This window comes from Molossus molossus, unplaced genomic scaffold, assembly GCF_014108415.1.
Source record: "Molossus molossus isolate mMolMol1 unplaced genomic scaffold, mMolMol1.p scaffold_m16_p_22, whole genome shotgun sequence".
In the NCBI taxonomy this organism is placed as follows: Eukaryota; Metazoa; Chordata; class Mammalia; order Chiroptera; family Molossidae; genus Molossus; species Molossus molossus.
The window spans coordinates 34,927,401-34,951,995 of NW_023425358.1; the positions used below are offsets into that span (position 1 = coordinate 34,927,401).

Genomic DNA, 24,595 nt, shown 5'->3' on the forward strand with positions numbered 1-24,595 from the left:
CACACTAAACCTTAAATCAACATCATCATCCAGAAGCAAATGGCTCTTTAATTTGATCAGGATCTCTTATTATCAAATCACTGCCCCGGCCGAAGCTCAGCTGTAAACCAGAGCAGACCATTATCAAGCTGCTCAGGAAGTCAGTGAGTAGTAATTGCTCCCCGAGAGAATTGGTCACCTGAAGGGCTTCTGCGTCCTGCGCAGTCACAGGAAAGAAAGTGTGGCTAAGGTTATACCCTCATCCCACACCAAAGTAACAGATGAAAAGAGAGGCTATTAAAATAGGCCCGACTCCATCCCGCTTTACCTCTCACACGCTTCATCCGGATGTCTCAGGGCAATTATGTGTTCGAGCCTTTGCAGCCTCTGGTCACCACCCAATTTTGGACATTTTAACAGTAATAGAGTAACAATCTAAGAAACATGTGGCTTGAAATTCATATGCATTCCTTTAGAAATACGAGAACCTGAGGTACTTTACATTACTGCCTTTTTCTTGACTGACAAAAAAGCATCCTGTTTTCTGTAGTATGCCATCATTAAACCACATGACTATATAATACATTAGGCTCCAGAGTCTAATTCATGGTCTATTTATGATTCACTCTCTACATGATGTTGCGTCCGTACACCTTGCCATCTCTATCACAGCCCCTCTTCCTGTCTGAAGACACTCAGTTCACTTTGCTATTTTTTTTTATCCTCACCCAAGGATATTTTTACATTTATCTTCAGATAGAGCAAGAGGAAGAGAGGGAGGAAAAGAGAGAGAAAGAGAAACATCAATGTGAGAGAGACACATCAACTGGTTGCCACCAGCATGAGCCTGACCGGAGCTGGGGACAAACCACAACCGAGATACATGCCCTTAGCTGGAATCGAACCCGCGACTCTTTGCCGAGGGCCGACACTCACTTTGCTATTTTACAGTGTTTCTTCTTGAATTCAACTCTGCTGAACACAAGCACTTCCTTCTGGTGACAGGCCGGTCTTTAAAGCAGAACTGAGAACAAGAGGCAAACCGGCATGTTGTGATCAGTCATAATCCATTTCTAGGGAGGGCAGAGCTAGGACGGACTGAACTCACATGAGACACTCCCTTCCCAGTTCTCTGACAATTCAATGTTCTGTTTTTACTGCCTTTTAATCATTACACTCTTGCTCCACTGTTAGCAATTCAAATATTTCTTTATTGGCTAATATTCAAAAGTGTATAGTAAGACACAAAACAGTGCCTATGTAGGCTTCTTTATCTACACAGACTCCTTTTTTAGAGGGCTGCTGGTGCAGCAGAACTGTACCCAACTAGACAAAAGTCCAGACATGATGTAAACAATCCGCCTTCTCCAGGAATAAACGTACCATTCACATCCCCTTTCTCAGTAAGGCGCACTCCTCGGAGACAAAGACTGCTGCAAGTATTGAATGAACCGACACAAAGGTGCATAATATATAATTATCCACCACTTTCTATTTGCATACAAATGAAGCAATTGATGTCTTTAAGTCTTCTGTGGAATGCGTTTTTAGGAGCTGACCTAACTATGCTCTGAGCAGGCAAGTCGAGAGCCACGAGTAAATGTAGACACATGAGACACAACTGAGTGTCTGTTCATAGGACAAAGACCCCAGCCAAGGAGACTTGACCGGACTTGAATTGAATCCCATGAGCCAAAAACCTGAGGGAGAAGGTGCATTTCGCTCGCTAAGGCAGCGAGGTTAACCACTGCCGGGGCTGGAAGGGATAAACTAATCTCCCTGGGATAACAAGGTTCTGAGAAAGGATTTCCTAAAACAGGAATCATTTTCATTAAGACCATTTCCAAATACTGAATGCCAAGACCAAATTAAACCCAGGACAAGTGAATCTTTTAAATACTACCTCTTCTACCCCTCATTCTTAGAGTTTTTTGTTTTTTTTTTAAATACAGAATTTCTCTTTCACTTCATTAACATGCAATGTGCCTCACAAAATTCCACTAATAAAAAAAAGTGAGGAAAAACACGTATGATTACTAATTAACAATAGAAACCACACCTAGGCAGGGACAACGCTCATTTTGGTCCCTCTGTAAAGAAGGGGACCAGCTCATTTTGCCAGAGACTTGGACAAGGCTGTGAAACCATCAGTTTGGCCTTGACTCCTCCAGACACTGGGATGGAGCACCTGCACCCCAGCCCTGTCCTATGGCCTAGCAGTCCCCTGCAGGAAGAGTGGCAGCTGTGGCCGCTGGACTCCAAGATCACCCACAAGCTGCGTCAGAGGAGTTCAAGGTCACCAGACCAGGGACTGGCACGAAGCCGAGTGTTTTCAAGCAGAGCAAACACAAGAGGCTGAGTGTGAGTGGCCACAGACTGCTACGGAAGGTCCATGTGGCGCTTAGGAGGGAGACGGAGCTGCAAGACGCTGAAGAAGCAAAGGCGCCACTGCGCAGAGCAAGGCCAGCTGGGTGTTGGGCCCACAATGGGCAGGGAAGACAACTGAAATCTCAATGGAAGCGTCTACCATGGAAAGATCTTGGAGTTAATAACGTGCACTAAGAAAGTGTCCTTGATTGTTAAAGTATCAGGAAGCTGCTCCCCAAGTATTACCTTTCTCCTTGTACAAAGCCCTTGGTGAGAAGCCACACAGATGTAGCTAAATGGACAGATTATACACTGGGTTTTGGGGGAAAAACCTCCCCTAAACCTCTTGTTTTATAGAAGCAAGAAATCAAAAGCACAGGAATCAAAACCCGCCTTCCTGATCACGTGAGAAAGAGGCTGATGCACTGAATATAACGCGCCGTGCTCTGCAGGAAGAAGAAATCTCACCCGGTGGTCACACTGGCTCTAGCCCCCAACACCTAATCACTGCCCTCGGCACGTGACTTCAAGAAACGTGGCTCTACTTGTTAGGGGTTGCACTTCCTACTTTTATTTTCATTTTTACCTGCTTGGCCCTTGCTTCCTTATTTGAAGAATGGGCCCCATCGGTGCGGCTGTGTGGATGACCTATCCCCACCATCCTTCATTATTTCCAGAGGTCTCGAGCAAAGGTCCTGAGCTTGGAATATTGAAAACTGGTATTTCTTTACCCAGGTTGTCTCTTCTGTTCTTCCTTCATCAAGAAGTTAGGAATACAAAAGAGAAGCAGAGGGGAGAAAACAGCACAATGCAAGAGGCTGACCCCAAGGGCAGTTCTGCGTTCCTGTTTGTTATTCCTCTGTGGGGCTGTACTTCCCTCCAGCAACTTCTCCAAAGGGGCAGTTTATTCTGCAGTTCGCTTGTTTTGTCCTCTCTCAAAGGCCTACAAAGGTTTCTCCATCAGAGACTCTATCCAGGTGGCCCCGTTCATTAGTTTAGTGGTGGCAATGACATATTCCGTACCCCCATCTTCCAACTGGGAGAGAAAGCGAAGAGCAGCGACTTCAGCGAAGGTCACACCCCCGAGGAAAAATATCAGGGTGACTCGGTTTTCTCCCGGTTGACCTGATATGGAGACATTTCAGAATTAAGAGTTATTTATTAGCAGAGCTCCTCTTCCGACGCCTTAAAATACTGCATCATTCATACGGCCAAAAAAAAAAAAAGTCAAACATGTCTTACTCCAACACTTCTTTTAAAACTCAGGCACACAATTTTGCTTTCAGTTGTTTTTTTTCTCACTACTGTTTTTCCCTCAACCCTGGAGCTGAAAGCTGCTACCCCTGGGGGAATAGTGGGTTCCCGAGCTGACAAAGGAGGTGTACTGGACTCTGACTCCGAAGCCTGACAGACGTATTTCGCAAGCACCTGCATAACACACGAAAACCACACTGACACACACGGATCTGCGGATCCGGCTAGACGCACGTTTCTTTTGCAGTCCCGTGGGCAAAGGCTGCCGTTCTTCAAAGTGGGGCCCTGGGAGGATGCGGAGAACTTCCTCGATGCTCCGCCAGCCAGGCCGGGACAGCAGCTGGGCCAGCCGCACGCTGAGAGGGGCGTAGCCGCTGTACACATAGGATATGTCCGTGGGATTCTGTTACACAAGGAAAGGGGAGAAAGCCTGTAGGTACAGACTCAGAGCCACCTAACCGTGGCCTTTCGGGAACCTGAAGTTATTTGATTTGTCTCTGACGGCAAAACCACAAACAACCCTCGTATCTTGGCAGCCAGAGATTCACTTTTGACATCTAGAAAAGCTCCACTTAAAAAAAAAAGCCCTGGCCGGTTTGGCTCAGCGGTTAGGGCGTCGGCCTGAGGTCCAGGGAGACCTGAGTTCGGTTCCCGCTAAGGGCACGTACCTCAGTTGCAGTTTGTCCCCGGCCCTGGTTGGGTTGTGCGGGTGGCAACCACTCGATGTGTCCCTTTCACATCAATGTTTCTCTCTCTCTCTCTCTTCCTCCCACTCTATCTGAACAAAAAATGGAAATATGTCCTCGGGTGAGGATAAATAAAAAAAGAAAAGTTCCACTAAGCATCTCTAGGTACTGAAGATGAAAAATGGTTAGTTTGGCACAAAACTACTTGGAGGGTAAGTTGACACTCTCTACCTGAGTAACGATGGGCATAACCTTTGAACCCAGCAATTCTACTTTTAGGCATTTTCCTAAAGGGGCTGGCACACCAGGAAAGACTAGACCAAGGCACAAACAGTAACTGTAACATCGTCTATACTAGTAAAAGACCGAAAACAGCCCGAATTACTAGCAATGGAAATCTGTTAAAATACAAAATAAGGTGTATTCTGAAAAACCACTATGTAGCAATTACAAAGAACTTTTTAAAATGAGGCAGATCACAGAAGAATCTTTAAGAGACAGTGTACATGGTGAGTGGGGTGGGGAGCAGCAGGTCAGAACCGTGAAGAGAGCCAAACTCATGTTATTACTTACACTGTACCACACAGAAATCAAGTCTCTATATTCCAGTTGGGGAAAAAGAACTCAATTTTGCTACTGACAGAGGAGACAGTTTAATTAATAGCTTTTGTTGCAAGAGGCAGCCTACGAAAGTCCCTTGTGACAACCGAGAGAGAAAAGAAGAGACAGAAGTTCAGGAAGAGCGAGTGAACACGTGGAGCCCAGTGCGCTTGCTATGGAGCTTGATCAATGGCATAGAACATGCAGCATTTATGCCAAAGTGTTTGCATGTACACAAAAGCTTTCTGGAAGAACACAAAAATGGGCTGGGGTTCACAACAGCTGCTTCCGAGGAGAAATTGTGGTTAGATGTGGACGGGACCTTACTTTTGCACCAGCTGACTTTGCACGGAGCATGTCTGGGCACCTTCCAGATCCTCCCTGCCCTTCTCCTCAGCACTCTGAGCCCGGGAGGCAGACTTGTAGGCTCTGTCCCAACACGCTCCACGCCTTCTGTTCGGGCTGGGCCAATGGGAGGCACCAGATAAAAATGGGAGTGCGGGCTGCAGGGAGGTCGGGTTTACTTGCCCTGGCTTCCTTTCTGACACGGCTGGAGGCTGGCTGTGCCCCTCGACCAGAGGCCTCTCACCGTCTTCTTAGACGGCCCCTCCGTTCACTCTTCTGTCCAGGTCTGGAGCAGGTTTCCGGTGCAGCTCCCTCTCCTGCCCTCAGGCCTTGCCCGGTAAGGGCTGCCCACTGCACTGCCTCTCACTGGTCCCCCCATCTTTATGAAACTCTCCTCAAAGTACCCCGTTTCCTGCTGGGATCCTGACAGATATAATACACAAACGCACCACTTTTTCGTAACACTGGAAAATTGGTTTTAGAAAACAAGATAGATGTGTGGGTTGAGTAGCTTATGTTGTCGCCATAGACTGTTAACCAGTAACTGAGCTGATGTGAGGAGGGTGCCTTACTTGTTCATTGACGTCATCCATCCAGAGGCGTAAGGTTTTCCGGATCGTTGGGTAATTGTTTCTGCCCCCCGTCTGTGGTCTCAGCAGGCCAGCCTTCTCCAGGTTGTGTAAGGTCAAGATGTGCTCATAGCCGTATGTCTGCAAGAGAAGTCGTTTGGCCTGAATGTCAGATCAGGAAAAGGGTTTCTGAGCCTTTAAAAAAGAGCACTTCCAATAAATCAATTTGTTCTGTTCTCCAGGGCACGTCACTAAGGTCCAGGTAATGATGGTCTGTGCGCACAGGAAAAGGACAGGGGATGAAACCTGCCCTATAACCGCCTGCCCATCGCAATTAATCTAGCTCATTATTTCAGAGAAGGATTTAACATGGTTAGAGTCAAAATTTATGGGCCCAACTTTAGTGAGCATCGAATCAATTGTAGTTGACCCCTGAACACTGCTGTGAACTTCGCAGGTCCACTTATGCATTATTTTCACTAAATACGTATAGTACTGTAAATATATTTTCTTCCTGTTTCTTAGTAACATTTTCTTTTCCCTAGCTTAGTTTATTGTAAGAATACAGTACATAATACATAGAACATACAAAATGTGTTAATTGACTGTTCGTGTTGTCATACACTTCTAGTCAACAGTAGGCTGTTAGTAGTTAAGTTTTGGGGGAGTCAAAAGTTATATGGGAATATTCAACACCAGCAATTCTCAAGGGTCAGCTGTACAGTATATATTTATATGGGATGTAATTAGCTATACAAAAAGAATAAGGCAGATCTATACATCTTGATAAGAAAAATCCTGGCTACATTCTTTTTAAAGTTTTTCTTTTCTTTACTGATTTTAGAGAGAGAGGAAGGAAGAGGGAAAGAGAGATTTAAACATCGATGAGAGAGAACATTGATTGGCCGCCTCCTGCAGGCCCCCCGATGAGGATTTGGCCCACAGCCTAGGCATGTGTCCCGACTGGAAATGAAACCGGAGACCTCTTGGTGCATGGATCGGCTCAACCACTGAGCCACACCGGCTGGGCTTGGCAACATTCTTAAGACAAAAAGTATAATAACAAAATATTATGTGCAGAGAAAAATTTTATTCCTGTTGAAAATTATTAGAAGCAAATAATAATAGCCAACACTCATATAAAATTTTCTATGTAGGGGGCACTATTCTGTTCTAAGTGCTTTACATACATTAACTCCGTAATCCTTATTATAACCCCACAAGGTAGATATTACTATCATCTCCACTTTACAGAGAAGTGTAAGGAAGTTGTCCAAGGTCACACAGCTAATCAAAACAGCTGGGACTTGGATCTGCCAGCCTCGGCCCACAGGCTGGGCATGTAAACACTCTTTGTGTATAAATGTGAGAAGGCAGTCTGGAAGCAAACCCAACCTCTGACATGGTCCTGTCTGGGCAGGGAGTGGGGGTGACAGCGGGTACAGGGACATTCACATTTTGCCCCATATACTTCTGCATCACATGACAAGGGTACATGTGTTATGTGTATAATTTTTAAAAGGACAAAAGCCAATAAATTGAAGGAGCATTTAGATTTAACAATAACATACTTAACTGTGACTGGTAATAGCAAATAAATACTGCCAGAGACATTTGCAAACAGAGGAGAGAATTTTAAAAATAAATAATGGTCAGCTTTTCCTTATTATAAGGTAACACAGGCTTGATTTAAGTAATTTTGCCAAGGAATTATTAGAAATTTACAAAACGTTGCCTCCCTCAACTGAAAACTGGTTAGGAGCACAGGCACTAGACCTCAGGTGCCTGGGTTTTAGAGCTGGCTCTGCACTTACAAGCTGAGTGACCTTGGGGAAGTTACATAACCACTCTGTGCCTCAGTTTTATCATCCATAAAATGAGGATGTCTCACAGGGCTGTTGTTAGGATTAAACAAATGAATACCTACCTATAAAGCTCTTCCAATAGAGCCCGGCACAGAGTAAGTGCTCAATAAACTTTAGCTATTACTACTTTGCAAACACAGTAAACAATGACTGACACCAAGGACAATCCTTCTAGGTGTTAAAAAATCTAAAAGATGGTAGAAAAAATATACCAAAATAGGAGATTTTGGAAGTCTTTTTTAAACAAAAAAAAAAAAGTTTTTTCCCTTGGTAAATTAGTAATTTAAAAATATACTGACCTGGAGAATTTCTCTTTTGTAATAATCCAACACTTTCTGTTTCAGTCCACTATTACACACTGACTGGAGGCAAATGAGCCTTAACACCTTGACCAGAGGATGCTTTTGGGCAATACAATCCTCAATGTAACCGTTGACCTGGAAACAAAGTATAGACAGATCTACACCGGCACCTGGTTTGGGGAGCTCAAGGACTTGACATGTACTATTATTTTTCAAAATCAAAGAAAGGAGATATGTGGGAAAATGGCTCTTTTCCCCACATTTCCTAAGCCCCCTCCAGCCCCTGCCACCCCCCCCCCCCCGCCAGTGACCAGGAACGTAAGGCCGGCGAGGACACGCTCGCCAATCTAGATGTCCTGGGCTCATCCGTCTCTGTGGACAACGTCCTGAGAGGCTAGTGTGACCTAGTCTATCCCAGTAAAGCAGCAATTTACCAGAAACAGGAATATTTTTTAGAAGATGGAAATTTTCATAAACTGAATCATTTAAAATTTACTCAGAGAGGTGAATATGTAAAGCAAGTACATGACCAGTTCCCTCTGAAAGCAAACATTTTAATTTGTCTCTTACAGACCTTAAAACTCTGATTACAGAGGCTAGGTCTCACCTCTCTGTGTACTGCAGAAAAGTACCCTCCACAGAGTGACATTAAATACCTGTTACCTGATAAAATGGTATTTTCACATTTTGTATTTGCTCTTAAAAATATTTAAGCAAGACACTGGCATCGAAGCCATTGCCTTTCTGGCCATAATCTTACGTTTCAGTCCCCATCATCTGTTAGACAGTCTGACTGCTCACGCACCTTATCAGTGTCTATCCCGGACATAAACTCCTGCTCCACTGTCAACTTATCAAAGAAGTCTTCAGAAGCTGAAACGCAATTAGGAAATTTGCAACTTAGGAATTAAATAAATGTCCATTTATTTGAGCGATGTGCTTTTATGAACAAAGCATGCTTAAGAAACAAGACATGCCAAAAAGTAAGCAAGCAAAAGGCTGCAACTGTCACCTGGCCAGAATCTTCTAAAAGCATGGAAACCCTATAACCCTGTACTCCTAAGTTACATCCACAATAGTTGACCCCGTACCCCTTTACTGTACTCCAAACTCAAATTTGGATCTCAAAAATTTTGCCTCAGTATCAGTGAAAGCTAATTTCCTCAGCGTAGTTCAACACCATATTCAACCAGTTTCAAAGATTTCCATCCAACACTGTGCTATACTTAAGATCAAAGTATACTTCACTGACCAATCTCCTAGGCAGCTGTTACAGCCTGGGTTTTAATGAATAAACTTATCTTCAGTTTAATATACACCATCCAAGCTCTTTCAAAACATTCACCATATGCTATATACCAATTCTGCAAAAAGTTTTCAAGAGAAACACAAAAACAGAAACAGAAACATCACATCTACTTAAATAATCCTTAACAACAGGAAAAAAACCTAAATTAACTGCTTCATATTAGTGGCAAACTTATGAAAGACTTTTTTTCCCCTCTTATTAATATTCCAAAGATTTTATCATAACATTATTTTAATAATCAAAAGAAATGTGTTAACCACAAATGGCACACTTTTAACTATGAACGTGTGTGCACTTAATTAACATGGAGAATCACGGTGGTGCCGTGACCACGGTGGCGGACACTGGGCATGCAAGGCGGCCCAGATGAGCCTCATCGCCGCCCCAGATACTCACTAGTGACATCTTTGATTAGCTCTGCGATCGACGTGTGGTTTGCCAGCGAGCCCCTCGCAGCCTGCATGTGGGGCAGCTGGGAGACGAACTGCTTGATCTCCCCCACCGTCTTGGCGTTGTGCCTTTCCTGAAGTGGGCAGGATGGCAGAACCATGGGGAAGGGGAAGATATTCACTGTTTACAGCTCTGTTCTTTGTATTGCTCAGAGGACCTTTAGTTTTCAATGTGACAGAAAGGATGGGATAGAAAGAAAGAAGGCCAGACCAGCATCACCCAGTAAAGCAGAGAAGGTAAGTTCATGGTGCCGGTTCATGTACTTCTGCAGAGAGCAAATGTCTACGGTTTCCTCTTCTGAGGCACCGGCTCATGCTGTGGACAGTATTTTATGTGCATCTGAGTATTTGTGGGGGACAGTACTGGATAAGCTACAAAGAAAAATGTTACATTAAGAGGGGAACATGCATACCAGAAAGTTCCCTCTATAATAGGAAGAAAAAAATCCACTCTTTCTACTGAGTCTCAATCTTGAATATTGTCCATGAACAAAGTGAACCTCGCTTAGTGATGAGAAAAACTGAATCCTTCAAACCAAAAGTAACTGCAGAAAGATGAAAATCAATACAGAATGTAATTCCTAAGAAAAATGAAATCTGGAAATACAAAGTCAGTGAAAAACTTGTTTTCAAAGTTCTCCAAACTTACGTTTCTAAAGTCTAAGTATTCCATCTATTCTCACACTGATTTCCCACATTTCAAAATTGAGCTTAACCCAGAATTAAGCAGAGACCGGGCAGGAGGCGGCAGGAAGGTGATAATGAAGCCGCTAACTCCTAAGCCCCAGGCGCTGAGGATTCTGCGCTCATTATCACCCTCCAGTCTGCAGGGCCCTCTGCCACCGGCATGTTGCCCAAACTTGGCGTTTTCACCCCAAACTGCAAGTTCTATTACAGAGGATCTTTTATTTATAGGACAGCTGGCTTCCTCTTATGTGAGGTAGGAAATAACGAAAAAGGAGGGAAAACAAATATTTATGACAAAAGCTTGTAAACTGCAAACACTGCTCCCCCACAAAAAAGGAGAGCAAAACTTAACAAAATACCTTTTCTCATGGGCCTGGGGAAAAGTTTAGGAGAAACTCTGGTCCTCCGACAGCGGAGTCTGCGGTCTGAGGACGAGGGAGACCACCGCCGGGAGCCCTGCTCATGGCTGTGCCCGTCTGCAGCGCTCGTCCTCCCGGGCAGGCGGCCTAGCTGGTGACAAGGGCAGCAGGGTGACCACACCGTCTCACCTCAAACGCTGCGGAGATCACCTTGGCTTTCTTGCTGAGCACGGAGCCCACCGCGTTGAAGTTCTTGTCTCTGATCTCGGCGTACAGCTCCTCTGCCGAGTTCAGCTGCAGCTTCTTGGCCTCCGTGGGAAGATCCTTACCCCCATCGCCCTGTTTCTTGGGTGCAAACTTCTCTGGAGGTAACTTCACATAACCTGGACAACAGGATGGGAACGAGCACCTGTGTGTCCTTCCTGGAAGAACCACTCAAGCGCGCAGGCACGAAACAGCATTTCCTCCCCAGGAGACATGTAAGCCACCCCGCCTTTACCAAAAACATGGTGCAGAGCACCGAGGTTTTGATTTTTCCCCTGATCAAAGTACACTCTGACCATAAATAAATAAATCGGGATTATTATTAAGATTTTCTCCAATTTTAAACACCGACAGAACCAAACATCAGTGAGCCAACACCAAACCAAACACATCTGTGACCTCTGACCCAATAATCTGTCATGCCTAAACTCCCGCAGGCCTTCCAGCTTCCAGCCAGTGTCCCCAACTGCCCATATCAACCTCTGCCCCAGAGTGATGTCCCCAACTATGTCTCTGCTTTAGCAAGGCGGTCACCTTATTCTTTGCTTTGATTATGCTGCCTGCCCCTCGCCAGCACCCCCTCGAAACTCGACTCCTCTTTCCAAACTCCCCCAAGGCCGCCTCTCCCACAGCTTCCTGCACGACTGTTGGCCACGGTGTCCGTATTCTCCAAACTGCAGCACCACCTGGATTTAACCCCAGGCCTCTGCTCACAGGGGACAAGCACAGCCCTCACACTACACATCAGGCCAGCCCTGGTGTGGCTAACAGTTTGCATGGACGCTGTTTACCTCTAGCGTCTAAGTCAAAAGCCGTATTTTTATATTTTCAAATATTCTGATTTACATGCAAAGAAAGTACCTTAAAAAAAATGATCTGGATATTTTTATCAGGTGATCTATTCATAAAAGTAGATGGAGCTTTACTTACTGTTCTGAATGCCATAAATTTCATCAATGAGTCCTTCGTATGTAAGCTGCGTGGCAAGGGGTGTTAACAAATCCACGTTCCGATCGAGCAACAAGAGATTATCGAAAACAGGGAATATGGAATTCTGGCTGCCTGTAAACTCTCTCTTCATCCTGATCATCATATTGGCCACTTGCTGGAAACAAAACATTGCATCAGGTGGGACCCTCCTGGGAATGAGCAGATTTTAAGATTCAGCTAAAAACAGAAAGACAATCAGAAAAATTTTTAAAAATAAAAAGAGAAAAACTGTGGAATAGTGAGATTAAGAAATAAGCAGCTTCAGAAAAACACTTGCTGTTGGCCACCCGTTCCAACACTTACACTGTGGCCAAAGGCAGCTGTTCCTCAATGAGGCACAAGATGAGGAACAGTCTGTGTGTGTGATTCCTGGTGGTCTGTTCTATAAAGTCACCATAAACAGGGATTAGCGAGTACTGAGCCACTGCTCCCAGGGGAAACACGGGGTGAGGTTCCTGCCAGTTTCTGGTCACATTGTCAACTGGCCAGCATGTAACCTTGTTTAATGTGTTTCTGTTTAGAGACACTTTGTTTAAACATACACTGTTGATCACTAACACTGAACACAGAGCCAACAGGACAGCGCCCCCCTGGATGAAGCTGACCCACCACACGGTTCTCTGTGAGGCTCGTCACAGCCGACTCGTCACAGCCGTCCTGCGCTCAGCGATCTAGACGGCGCTCAGCACTGCGCACAGGGCTGTTTCAGCAGCAAACTCACCCCAACGCCCAAGAATGTAAAACATGTGTTATATAGCGCGTGGCCCCATTTAGTGGCAGAAAGGACACTGTTTACAGCAGGAGCTGAAACAAGAGGGCAGAGCATTGCTTTCTTTGACTTCGGCTGCCAACATGCACACCGGGCAACTGCAACTTTTTGCTGCTTTGAGTGGGCATGTCCACAAAACACTGAATATCGATTTTGGGGTTACAAATACGTTTTAGCAAGTAGACAAATCCCCAAATAAAAAGGATTATTGACAGGACTTGTTTGTAAATGATTTCTGACTTGTTCCCTCTTTCTGGGTACTAGGGGGCCACTTCCTTCACCACCAGAGACAACCAGTGTTTCTCACCCGGGCACACTCTCCTTTTCCAAAGATCTGGGGGATCGTCCCATACAGAGCCTGCAGGGTCATCAGCCCCTTGGCTGCGTGGTAGAGGCTGGTCTGGTCGCTGTCCAGGTAGCACTCCTGTGGGGAGGAAGGGAAAGTTACTGTCAGGCACCGTCATGGGGTGCCCGCCTTTGTCCAGCACTGGGGTTGGGCAGTGGGTAGGACCAGGGAAGCTGGAGATGGGGCTCAAATCCCTCTTACGAAGCTGCTGTTTGGTACTCTAGGCCCTGAGGCTAACGCTCAGCTATCAGGGTACAGCTGTGGAAGCAATTCTCCTGGGGAAGAACCTTCCAGAAGAAAAGTGGTCACCAGGCATGCCAACTCTTAGTGTATCAGCTCTTGAACAGATGACCGATTAATAAAGACTTACATAGGCTGTCTCACTTGCTGTGGTCAATGTAAACTTTGGTAGGACATTTTGGGAGGGCCACATGCTATACCCACAAATACATGTATTCTTTGACCCCCCAATGTCCCAGATGATCACACAACACAACACTTTGCAATTTTACAAACACAAGGCAGGCTTTCTATGTACCAACAACAAACAATACCCGTAACATCGTGAGAAAGGAAAAGAGATGGTTGGACAATCTTTCAAGTGTGAGCTCATTCTTAGAAAATATATTTCACTTTATAAAACATACAAAGTGTATTTTGTAAACTATACAAATATATACTTTTTTGTGTGCATCATAATAAAGGCTAAAAAGATACACACAAAACCAGCTGAGAAATGAGAGAGGAAGCGATCAATTCTGACACCGGAAGGGAGAGCCCGGGTTCTGCACTCAGGTGCCCTGATCTGACCCCCGTGGTCACTTCCCAGCGGGTCCCCGGGCCAGCTAGACGACCTCGCTGTGCCTCGATTTATTCCTCCGCAGATGGGAGCATATTCCACGAAGTCTAAGGACTAACAGAAAAGATAAACCCAGCTTTATGTTTAGTGCCTAAGACATGAATTCAGTGCTTATAAATGTTAGCTTTTATTAGAAATTATTTAGATTTTTTACAACCATCACCCACTCATAAATCAAAATGGTTCGCTGTACCAATGCCAATGTATCTCTGGTCTCCAAGGCCAGGAGGGAGGGGACAGGGATGGAGGAGGGATTAAGGAAGAGAGCGGAAGGCTCGTAAGTCCTGTGTCCTACTATTTCACTGAATATGACAAGCCAAATCAAGAATGTCTAAAGACATACTTTCTGTCAAAATTACTTAAAACTCCCGACTGGAGCAGAGGTAAGATGAAAATTCAAGAAAAAAATATTAGGAAACATCTCTCAAAAAAACATTCATATATTTTTTTAACTTAAAAGTTGTATTACTACCAAGACATTTTAAAAAAATAATTGTATCTTTTAAAAAAGACATAAAAGTTAACAACAGATACTGGATTTCTACTCTAGTATCACTGGCGGTAGGCTGATCTCGGCATTAATGCCCCAACTCTATTCTGTGTGCGTGTGATTCCACCGGCATTTAAGGCCAGGAGGATATTTTAGGGGCCAAGTGCTGATACCCATTAACATTTAAATGCACATAGTTTTTGAACTTCCAAAGTTAGTTTTTTTTGTGTGTGTGTGAAAAACAAAACAGGTTTTTGGTTTTTTTTGCAAAGTTAGTTTTTAAACTTTTTACAAAGAAGATAGATTTTATATATACTGATTTTTATGTACACAAATGAAGGTCACGATATTTTTAGCACTGTTACCGAGCATTAAACTGGGAAGAACTCTGATTCCCGCATTCTGCACAGCACAGCGATGGAGACGACCATCACCACATCCCAAGAGCCCAGAAAGATCCAGAGCGCCTCCTGACGCCAAGAAAGGCTCAGATATGCTCACTTTAAAAACCCCACAAATAGCCCTGGCCGGTTTGGCTCAGCGGTTAGAGCGTCGGCCTGCGGTCCGGAGAGACCCGGGTTCGGTTCCCGCTAAGGGCATGTACCTCGGTTGCAGTTTGTCCCCGGCCCTGGTTGGTCGTGCGGGTGGCAGCCACTCGATGTGTTCCTTTCACGTCGATGTTTCTCTCTCTCTCTCCGTTCCTCTCTCTCCCTCCCACTCTATCTGAGCAAAGAATGGAAAAATGTCCTCGGGTGAGGATAAAAAAAAAAACAACCCACAAATAAGTAAAATGTAACTCCGTAAGAAATAGGGTTGAATTTAACACTAGGTAGAACTCTTGGCTTTACCCTCCAGACAAAATCTGATTCCTAAGCAGAATCCTTAAATGAACACACAAGGTCCAGGACTCGAAGCTCTCAGCAGAAAAGAATTCTGCCCTTCTTTGCAAATCTCCGGTGAAACAAACAGGAACTCTCGCCTCTGGACAGGTTTTGTCACGCCGGGACACGCTTTCCTCAGCTGCTACCACTTCATATTAATTACACGGACGGGGATTAATTATGTGAGTATACTGTTATAGATACGTGACAAAGTGAATACAGCAAAATGTTAATTCCAGAATCTAGGTGAAGAGTATGAGGGTGCTCCCTGTACAATTCTTTCAACTTTTCTGTATGTTTGAAATGTCTTCTAAGAAATGTTGAGGAAAAATCTGTGCCATCATTGGATGAGATTTAGTGTAAGCAACAAAATGGGGAATGTGGTTAAAAAAAAAAGAAGAGCCCAGAGACTCTCTTGGTTATAAAATTAATCATTGGTGCCACTGATTTCTACCCAAGTTAACTCTTAAGGTGGTGATCATGGTACCAACATGCTACGGGAGAAAGAGGTTCACATGATTTTTCTGCAGGATACCAGTGGTTCTCAAAAGTTCTAGTCTCTAGACCAGCAGTATCAGGGTCACAAACCCATAAGTCAGAGGAGACAGACAGATGTGATTACATTAGGAAAACACACTCGGCACAAACTACCCAAGCAAAATCAAAAGACAAATGTCAAAGAACAGCCCTAGATGCAGGGCCCGCGTGCACAGGGACCCGAGTCCGGGGTTCTTCATCATAGCACTGCCTCTAACAGCCTGAGATGAGAAACAAGTTATCCTTCGAAAGGGGACTGATTTAATGAATTATGGTATATCCAAAATATAGAACACTATGCAGCTTTAATTGAGAATAAGAAAGTATTTTCACATACAGTAGGAAATGACTCCAAGATATATTATTAAAAGAATAAAGCAAGATACCCAAGTTATCCAGTAGATGCTGCCATGTGAATACAAGTGGAGGGTACTATGTGTACTATGAGCTGTAGCTCTGTAAACCATCCCCCCAAAACAAAAAGAATTAGTGACTGCTTCTGGGAGGGAATCGGCTGTTTGAGAACCGAGTAGAGAGTGGATTACTTTTCACTCTGCCCTTTTAGACTTAGAAATTTTCCATGTGCAGTTTATGTTTACAAAACATTTTCAAGTTTTCTAAAAGATAAAATAATATTCTAATGAGAAAGCATTCTTTGAAATAAAGATGGCAAAAAAAAAAAAAAGTCCGGCCGGTGTGGCTAAGTGGTTGAACATCGACCCAGAAACCAAGAGGTTGCTGGTTCGATTCCCGGTCAGGGCACATGCCCAGGTTGTGGGCCAGATCCCCAATGGGGGGCATGCAGGAGGCGGCCAGTTGATGTTCTCTCTCACTGATGTTTCTATCTTTCTCTCCCTCTCCCTCTAAAATGAATAAAGAGGAAAAAAAACTTAATAACTTTTAAAGGAAAATATAAGGTTTTCTATGTCTTCAGGGTGAAGAAGGATTTATTAAGACTCAAAAGGCACAACCTGAAAGAAAAAAAAGTGAAATATTTAACTACTTTATGTTAGAGGATTCACACCTCTCAATTTCAAAGCTTACTACAAAGCTACAGTAATCAAGACAGTATGACTGGCGGAAGACAGACATATTAATGAATGTTTTGAGACACCAGAAATGAACACATTCATGGAAACTGACTTCTGACAAGGGAATCAAGACAATTCACAAGAAAAATATAGTCTTTCAGCAAATGGTGCTAGTACAAATGGTGCTAGTACAAATGAATATCCATGTGCAAAAGAAGGAAGCTGGATGCCTACCTCACATCAGATAAAAATGAACTCAAAATGAGTCAAAGACCTAAATGTAGGACTAAAACCATACAACTCTGAGGAAAACAGGAATCAATTCATGACCATAATCAGGGAGTGATTTCTTAGATATGACCCCAAACCATCAGCAACAAGAAAAAAAAGTAAATTCACCAAGAAAGTGAAAAGAACCCACAGAATGGGAGAAAATATTTGCAAATCATATATCTGATAAGGGACTTGCATCCGGAACATATTAAGAATTCTTGAAATTCTTATAATGAGCCTGACCGGTGTGGCTCAGTGGTTGAGCATCGACCCAGGCACCAAGAGGTTGCCGGTTTGATTCCCAGTCAGGGCACATGCCCAGGTTGTGGGCCCGATCCCCAGTGGGGGGCATACAGGAGGTGGCCAATTGATGTTCTCTCTCATCGATGTTTCCATCTCTCTCCCTCTCCTTTCCTCTCTCTCTAAAGTCAATAAAAAAATTCTTATAATGAAAAAATAAAAACCCAATTTTTAAGATGCACCAGAGATCTGCAGACATTTCTCAAAAAAAAAAAAAAAAAAAGACATAGAAATGGCCAATAAGCACATGAAAAGATGATCAACATTATTAATCATTACAGAAATGCAAGTTGAAACCACAGTGAGATAAAACTTCACACCCACTAGGATGGCAACAGGTAAAAGGCAGACAATCACAGGTGCTGGGAGGATGCAAGTCCAGAACCCTCACCCACTGCTGGTGGGAGTGTCAGACGGCGCGGCTCCGGAAACGGCCTGGCAGCTCCTCCGAAGGCTAACTACAGAGTCTAACCATGTGACCCAGCAACTGCACTAAGTATATCTAAAAGAAATGAAAACATACGCACACACACAACCTTATATGAATGTTCACAGCGTCATTACAGCCAAAAAGTGGAAAGGCATCAGTTGTCCATCATAGACAAATAATGACCCAAATGTTGGACATCATTATAATGCAATACTATTTGGCAGTAAAAATCAATGAAGTACTGGGGCATGCTGTCACACAGATGAACCTCGAAAACATTATGCGAAGAAAGAAGCCACATATTATAAGATTCATTGATAAGAAATCTCTAGGCTTTTCGTCCGACATCTTGTGGAGGCCACAGTGGTGGCCTCCCGGGGCTTTGCTGTGCCGCCCAAGGACGCCAAGAAGAAGGATGCCGGGAAGTCGGCCAAGAAAGACCAGAACCCAGTGAACAAGTCCGGGGGCCAAGCCAAGAAGAAGAAGTGGTCCAAAGGCAAAGTCCGGGACAAGCTCAACAACCTGGTCCTGTTCGACAAGGCGACATGACAAGCTCTGCAAGGAGGTTCCCACTACAAGCTCACAACCCGGCTGTGGTCTCCGAGCCACTGAAGATCCGGGGCTCCTTGGCCAGGGCCGCCCTTCAGGAGCTGCTCAGCAAAGGGCTTATTAAACTAGTCTCCAAGCACAGAGCTCAAGTAATTTACACCAGGAACACAAAAGGTGGGGACGCCCCAGCTGCTGGAGAAGATGCGTGAACAACAGGTTACCCGGTGTACATTTTGAAAAATAAAACTTTATTAAATCGAAAAGAAAAAAAAAAAAAGAAATCTCTAGAATCAGCAGATTCATACAGACTGCTAATGACTGCCAGAGCTGGGGGAGGGAGGGATGGGGAGTGACTGTGAATGGGCAGGTTTCTTCTGGGGTGACAAAAATGTTCCAAAATTCAATAGTGCTGATAGGTGCACAATTCTGTGAAGATACTAAAAACCTCTGAATTGCACACTTTTTAAAACGTGTGAATTTTTGGTATGTGAATTATGTCTTAATAAAGCTATTATTTAAAAATGTAATTACTTTATCATTGGAAAGGTCTCCATGATAAAACGTATTATAATTAAAGTTAAAAGACAAGCCACACAGCCCTGGCCTGTTTGGCTCCGCAGTAGAGCGTCAGCCCGCAGACCAGTGAGTTGCGGGTTCGATTCCAGCCAAGGGCACGTACCTTGGTTGCAGTCTGTCCCCAGCCCCGGTCAGGGTCCTGCGGAGGCAACCAGTCGATGTGTCTCTCCCATCCTGATGTATGTTTCTCTCTCTCTCCCCACCCCCCCCTTCCTCCCACTCTGTCTGAAGATAAATAGAAAAATATCCTAGGGTGAGAATTAAAAAAGTAAAAAATAAAATAAATAAATAAATAAATCTTAAAAAAAGACAAGCCACAGGCTGGGAGAAGATACTTGCAGTTTTTATAACCCACTATGATAAGTACCCTGAATATATAAAGAATTCCTCAAAAAGAAAAAATGGGCAAAGAAAATGAACAAGTAATTTGCAATTTGCTAAAAAGAAAAATCTTAAACATTAATATACCTATGGGAAAGTTCAGCTTCCCAGTAACTAAGGAAATGCAAATGAAAACAAGTCTTGCCCTGGCCGGTTTGGCTCAGCACTTACAGCGTGAGCCTGAAGACTGAAGAGTCTCAAGTTCAATTACTGGTCAAGGGCATGTACCTCGGTTGCAAGTTCGATCCCTGGCCCTGGTCAGTGTCGTTCAGGAGGCAACCAATCGATGTGTCTCTCTCACATAGATGGGTCTCTCTTTCTCTGTCTCTCTCCCTTCATCCCTCCCACTCTATCTAAAAATCAGTGGAAAATATCCTTATGTGAGGATTAAAAAACAAAACAAAAACCAATTGCCTGGACACTGTCGTCCTTACAAATTTGGCAAAAGTAAAAGTCTGACATTAAAAAAGAAAATAGCAGACTTACTTTGAAGGCACCCTCTGATTCCATGGATAAGAGATCCCCATCGAAGGGAATGAGATCCAGGCTATACTCCTCCCTGTGAATGAAGGAGCCCAAAACACCCAGGTCCTTCAAGCGCTGTTCACACAACAAGCTACGTCGTGGCACAAACAAAATGTGGAAATCTCTCACTGGGCCACGTCTGTCTTCACTGCAAAAGAAGTAATGTCTGTTAGCTGAGAGCTTTTTAGGGTGGTGGGCTATTTTGTTTCTGTTATTCCCAGAGCCTGGTCCTATGCCTGGTATACAGCAGAACTAAATAAGTGCTGGCTAGAGAAATATACCAAGATTGACTTTCAGACCTAAATTGTTGCTCTTTTTTCCCTCCCTGACGGGAAAGCAGCATTGATTCATAGCCACGACTCTGTAATGCATTCTCTGGCTTCCTCCTAAACTATTTATGGAGCATTTAAGGCTCTCAGGTTTATTGAAACAGGATATCTGTGTCTTCCTGAAAACAAATGGCTCTTTAAAGCAAACCAATGCAGAGGTACACAGTCTTACATTAAAATGAAAGATCATTCTTGACTGCCACCTCTACTCTCCTTAACAGTGAACTCAAAATAGCCCATTTGCTTTTAAGGTTTTAGAGGCCACATCAATCAATTGTACCACAGAGTGCAGCCTGGACTGGGACAACGTCCTCTGTAGAGAAATGCTGTATTAAATTTTAATCAGCTCTTACTTGTTCTGCTCATGAGATTCAAGCACATTATATTCAGTATATTGAAAATTACCATTCGAGGGTTTTTTTTCTTTTGTTCTTTCTAATTAGGGTTGCTTGTACTAATACAGGTCCAAATATTCAGCTGTTCTAAAAGAACGGGGTTATATGATGACCCCCGCCTCACTGTTTGAACAACTTCACAAATTTCTCATCCCCCGTTATCCTTTCATGCCTGTCTCAGTTTTCCAAAAGACTACCTTCCAATGCCCTGGCAAGAGAATGGGGTTATGATGAGGAGCTTGGTACATTAAGACCACCTGAAGGACCAACCTCTTTTGGACCAAACATAAGCTCTGAGAAATACCTGAGCACATTTTCAGCAATTATATCCATCAATTCTAGCCTGGGTCTGACAAAAAAAATAATATTCTTGACATCAGCTGCTGGCAAACGACTTCCTTTAAGAGTGAACATTTTTTCCACTTCATGTTCCTAGAAAAATACACACGAAAAGTTAACAAAACACAAAAACAAAACCTGTCTTTGCCTATCATATCCAGACTCAGATATCATACACTCCCAGCCAAATGCACTTCATACTTAATTACCCAAATTTAGACTCCCCAAAGCGAGATGTATAAAAGCAACAAGTTTCAGGGTGAAGTCACTGCTACTGCATCTGAGTTAAAATGACTCTCATCATTAACTATCAAAGACACCAGGTAATGGTCATATAATACAATGCTGGTAATTTCCCTAGAATTAGAATCAGTATAGCATCACAGGCCAAAGGAGCATTGTATACCAAATGTCAGTCACAAGTTAGTATCAGTGTTTACTGAGACCAAACAGCTTTATAAGCCAATTATTCAGAAGGAAATGTGAAATCTTATTAATACTGCTAAAATGCATAATTATTAATCCCTAAACAAAACCCAGATAGCTCCTTTACCTTCAGTAGTGAATACTGTGCAATCAGGCCAAATGGTCCTGTGAGGTACTCATCCCAAACTATTGCCTATAAAAGGGGAGAAACATTCTCTTATTATGGTTACTATCAGGAATTATCAACAGAAAAGAGCAGTCATACATAGTAGGGCTATCTGCCTCAAACTCTGAATCAACAAAAAGTTTAATAGGCTCTGATCACATTCATATCCTTCGGGTCTCAAGAAAAACAGCAAGGGCAAGGGATGCTACTGTTGGTCACTGGAAAGTGATGACTTCAGCACTGTCCTCAACAGAAAAAAGGAACTAGTTTGCTGTGTATCTGTATCATGGTGTTATCAGATTGAACCATACAGAAACTGCCAAAGGCAATAGTTCAACCTAGTCTCTTGTGTATAAGTATTATACCATCCAATACATGCAATTAAAAAGCTTTAATGTAGGTACAAATCTTATTTTGACAGAAATTTTAAAAGGCTCAGAAAATTTAACTAACATGTCCAAGGCCACATAGAGACTTTGGACCTCACATCTAGTATAAGGGAGTCGGGACTCCCAATTTAGGACTTAACGGGCAACAGGTCATTGCTCTGGGCACCTGTGAGCATTTCCACTGCTAAATTCCAGGGTCTTTTTTTTTTTTTAAGTGAAATTTTTATTGAGATTAACTGTAGAAAACATTCAGTTGTAAGAAATAATACAAAGAGTCCAGTCGGGCCCTGGCCAGTTTGGCTCAGCGGTTAGAGCATCGGCCTGCGGTCCGGAGAGACCCAGGTTCGGTTCTCGCTAAGGGCATGTACCTCGGTTGCAGTTTGTCCCCGGCCCTGGTCGGTCGTGTGGGTGGCAGCCACTCGATGTGTCCCTTTCACATCGATGTTTCTTTCTCTCTCTCCCTCCCACTCTACCTGAACAACAAAAAAAAATAGACAAAGAGTCCAGTCGGTGTGGCTCAGTAGCTGAGCATCGACCCATGCACCAAGAGGTCGCTGGTTCGATTCCCTGTCAGGCCACATGCCCCGGTTGTGGGCTGGATTCCCAGTGGGGGGCATGCAGGAGGGGGCCCGTCAATGTCCTCTCTCATCCATGTGTCTATTTCTCTCTCCCTCTCCCTTCTTGTCTAAAGTCAATAATAATAATAATAATAATAATAATAAGGATCCCTTGTACGCTTTACCCAGTTTCCCCACCAGGATATTGGTATTGATCCAACCCATGATCTTATGCAGATTTCAGCATCATTTCTTGCGTATGAACTGGGCACTCAGACTTAGATGTCTTCTTCCCTCAGTGGCTGCTGGCACCCACCCTACCCCTTGGGTTTCTACTCTTTCTAAGGCTCACTCCTGAGTTTTACTGCCAGTTATCTAGGAGGGCGGCTGACAAACCCTAAGGGGGAGAGGTAACATCACTTAAGAGAAACCCCGTAGCGCCCCTGATCGACAGTCTCTGATCCCACTGAGAGCTGGTAAACGTCTAACAAGCGACACAGCCTTCAAACCGCACATGACTCCAACTTTTCTCGCAGTCCGCCGAGCGGCGGTGACAAGGTGTGGGTGCGCCAGGGGCCCTCCGAGGCAGGACTTGTAACGACACGTCTCCTCGCTGCCGTGCGAGAGGGACCTCATCCCCCGCCGGCCCCGGGGTCCCGGGGCAGCACCTGACCCAGGAGCGGGCTCACGGGGGCGGCGCTCTCACGGGGGCTGACTCTGCTGCCAGGAGGCAAAGCGGCGCCGCACCGGCGGGCCCCGCCCCGCCATCCGTCCTGCCAGCTCGCCTCCTAGGAAGGAAGCCCCGGGGACCTCGGACAAGCGGAGCTCAGGCGGTCGGACCGGGTCGGGCCAGGCCGGGCGGGGCTCGGGGACGCTGCCGCCACCCCCGTCCCTCACCTTGCTGCCCGCGCACTTGTCCAGGAATTCGCGCAGCTCCCGACGCACCGCCTCGCGCAGCACGTTCAGGTTCACTCGCCCGTAGGACAGGTGCGCCGCCATCTTGCCCCACCGCCCCGCTTTCCCCCAATCCAAACGCTTCCGCGAGGCCCCTGGGCGAGAGCCCTCGGCGCCGTCACGTGGCGGAGCGCCCACGTGACCACGGCCGCCGCTCGCGCGCAGACCCGGAAACCCGGACCGGCCGGCGTCCGCGGCTCTTCCCGGTCCTAGCGCCGCCTGCTTCCTCCACTGGCGCGGTCCCCGTCCTGGAGTCGTCGCGCGCTGAGAACTGAGTCGAAAGGCGGCCACTGGATCCTCCTCGTCCCCTTTCAATGTTCAAAATCGCCACTTTGTTCTTAGCAGCAAGCGTTCTCGCTGTCAAATGATAATTAGGCGAAACGTGGATGGACATCTTTTCCGTTACAGCGATCCAAAAGGTCCTGTGCGCTGCTCCTTTGGTTCGTGGGTTAAAATGTACAAAAAATGGCCAAGGTCTGCAGGAACCTTCCGTGACTTGTGTGCCTGGCCCTTCCAGCAGGTGTTTACTGTGTTGCACGTAGACACTGTCCGAGGTGGACTCCAGGCCCCGCCACTCGTCTTCATCAGCAAACTCGCCTCGTCCCTTGCGAATGGGGCAATTACAGGGTCGTGTGATCCACGTGAAAAGCTTATCAGGGTGCCTGGGACGGAATTGCTCAGTAAATGCTTCTGGTTTTAGGATGATACGCACGTTTCAATACTTTGAGGTCGACACTGGTTATTTGGGATCCGGTGGGAGGCCTGAAAATGTTTGGCATTGAAGTGCAAGCGCCCTTCAATTTTTTGTCCCCTTTGTTAGGAAGACTCGCTGAGTAGTTACCAGGGAGTCTGAGTAAGCAAAGGGCGGCATTTGGGAGTGTTTAGGAAAAACAATCATTCATCTATAATCACACCTCCACTCTCTGTGTCATGATCCCATCCAAGGCCTGTGGATTTCAGAATAACTTGTACCCGCTCACGCAGACTGTGCCATGCCATCCCGTCCACCCGGTGGTTTCTCCACCTGCATTCCAGATTCTTCTCACGTGTGCGGGTCTGTTGCTCAAC

At 44.9% G+C, this 24,595-nt stretch overlaps 1 protein-coding gene and 1 pseudogene across 1 annotated transcript; one reads left to right on the forward strand and one right to left on the reverse strand.

The window, feature by feature from the left end:
• Positions 1 to 1,200: 1,200 nt before the first annotated feature.
• VPS33A (VPS33A core subunit of CORVET and HOPS complexes) lies at positions 1,201 to 23,646 on the reverse strand. The gene is made up of 13 exons (XM_036276810.1): positions 23,471 to 23,646; positions 21,589 to 21,654; positions 21,001 to 21,128; positions 19,934 to 20,120; positions 13,102 to 13,218; positions 11,966 to 12,140; positions 10,961 to 11,154; positions 9,673 to 9,799; positions 8,773 to 8,840; positions 7,965 to 8,102; positions 5,804 to 5,941; positions 3,835 to 4,003; positions 1,201 to 3,471 (listed from the first exon to the last, which is right to left on the reverse strand). Exons 1-13 carry the CDS (start codon positions 23,570 to 23,572, stop codon positions 3,290 to 3,292), a joined length of 1,791 nt encoding a protein of 596 aa, XP_036132703.1. The 5' UTR covers positions 23,573 to 23,646; the 3' UTR covers positions 1,201 to 3,289.
• On the forward strand, positions 17,840 to 18,740 carry LOC118640303 (annotated as a pseudogene).
• Positions 23,647 to 24,595: the final 949 nt, after the last annotated feature.

What these genes read in the sequence shown, in the direction of transcription:
- VPS33A (XM_036276810.1), bottom strand. Translation starts at nt 23,572, where the DNA reads ATGGCGGCGCACCTGTCCTACGGGCGAGTGAACCTGAACGTGCTGCGC. An exon ending in GAAAAGGAGAGTGTGCCCGG is followed by an intron (nt 12,141 to 13,101) that starts GTGAGAAACACT and finishes TTTTGTTTCCAG; the next exon opens with CAAGTGGCCAATATGATGAT. An exon ending in GCTAATCAAAGATGTCACTA is followed by an intron (nt 8,841 to 9,672) that starts GTGAGTATCTGG and finishes ATTGCGTTTCAG; the next exon opens with CTTCTGAAGACTTCTTTGAT.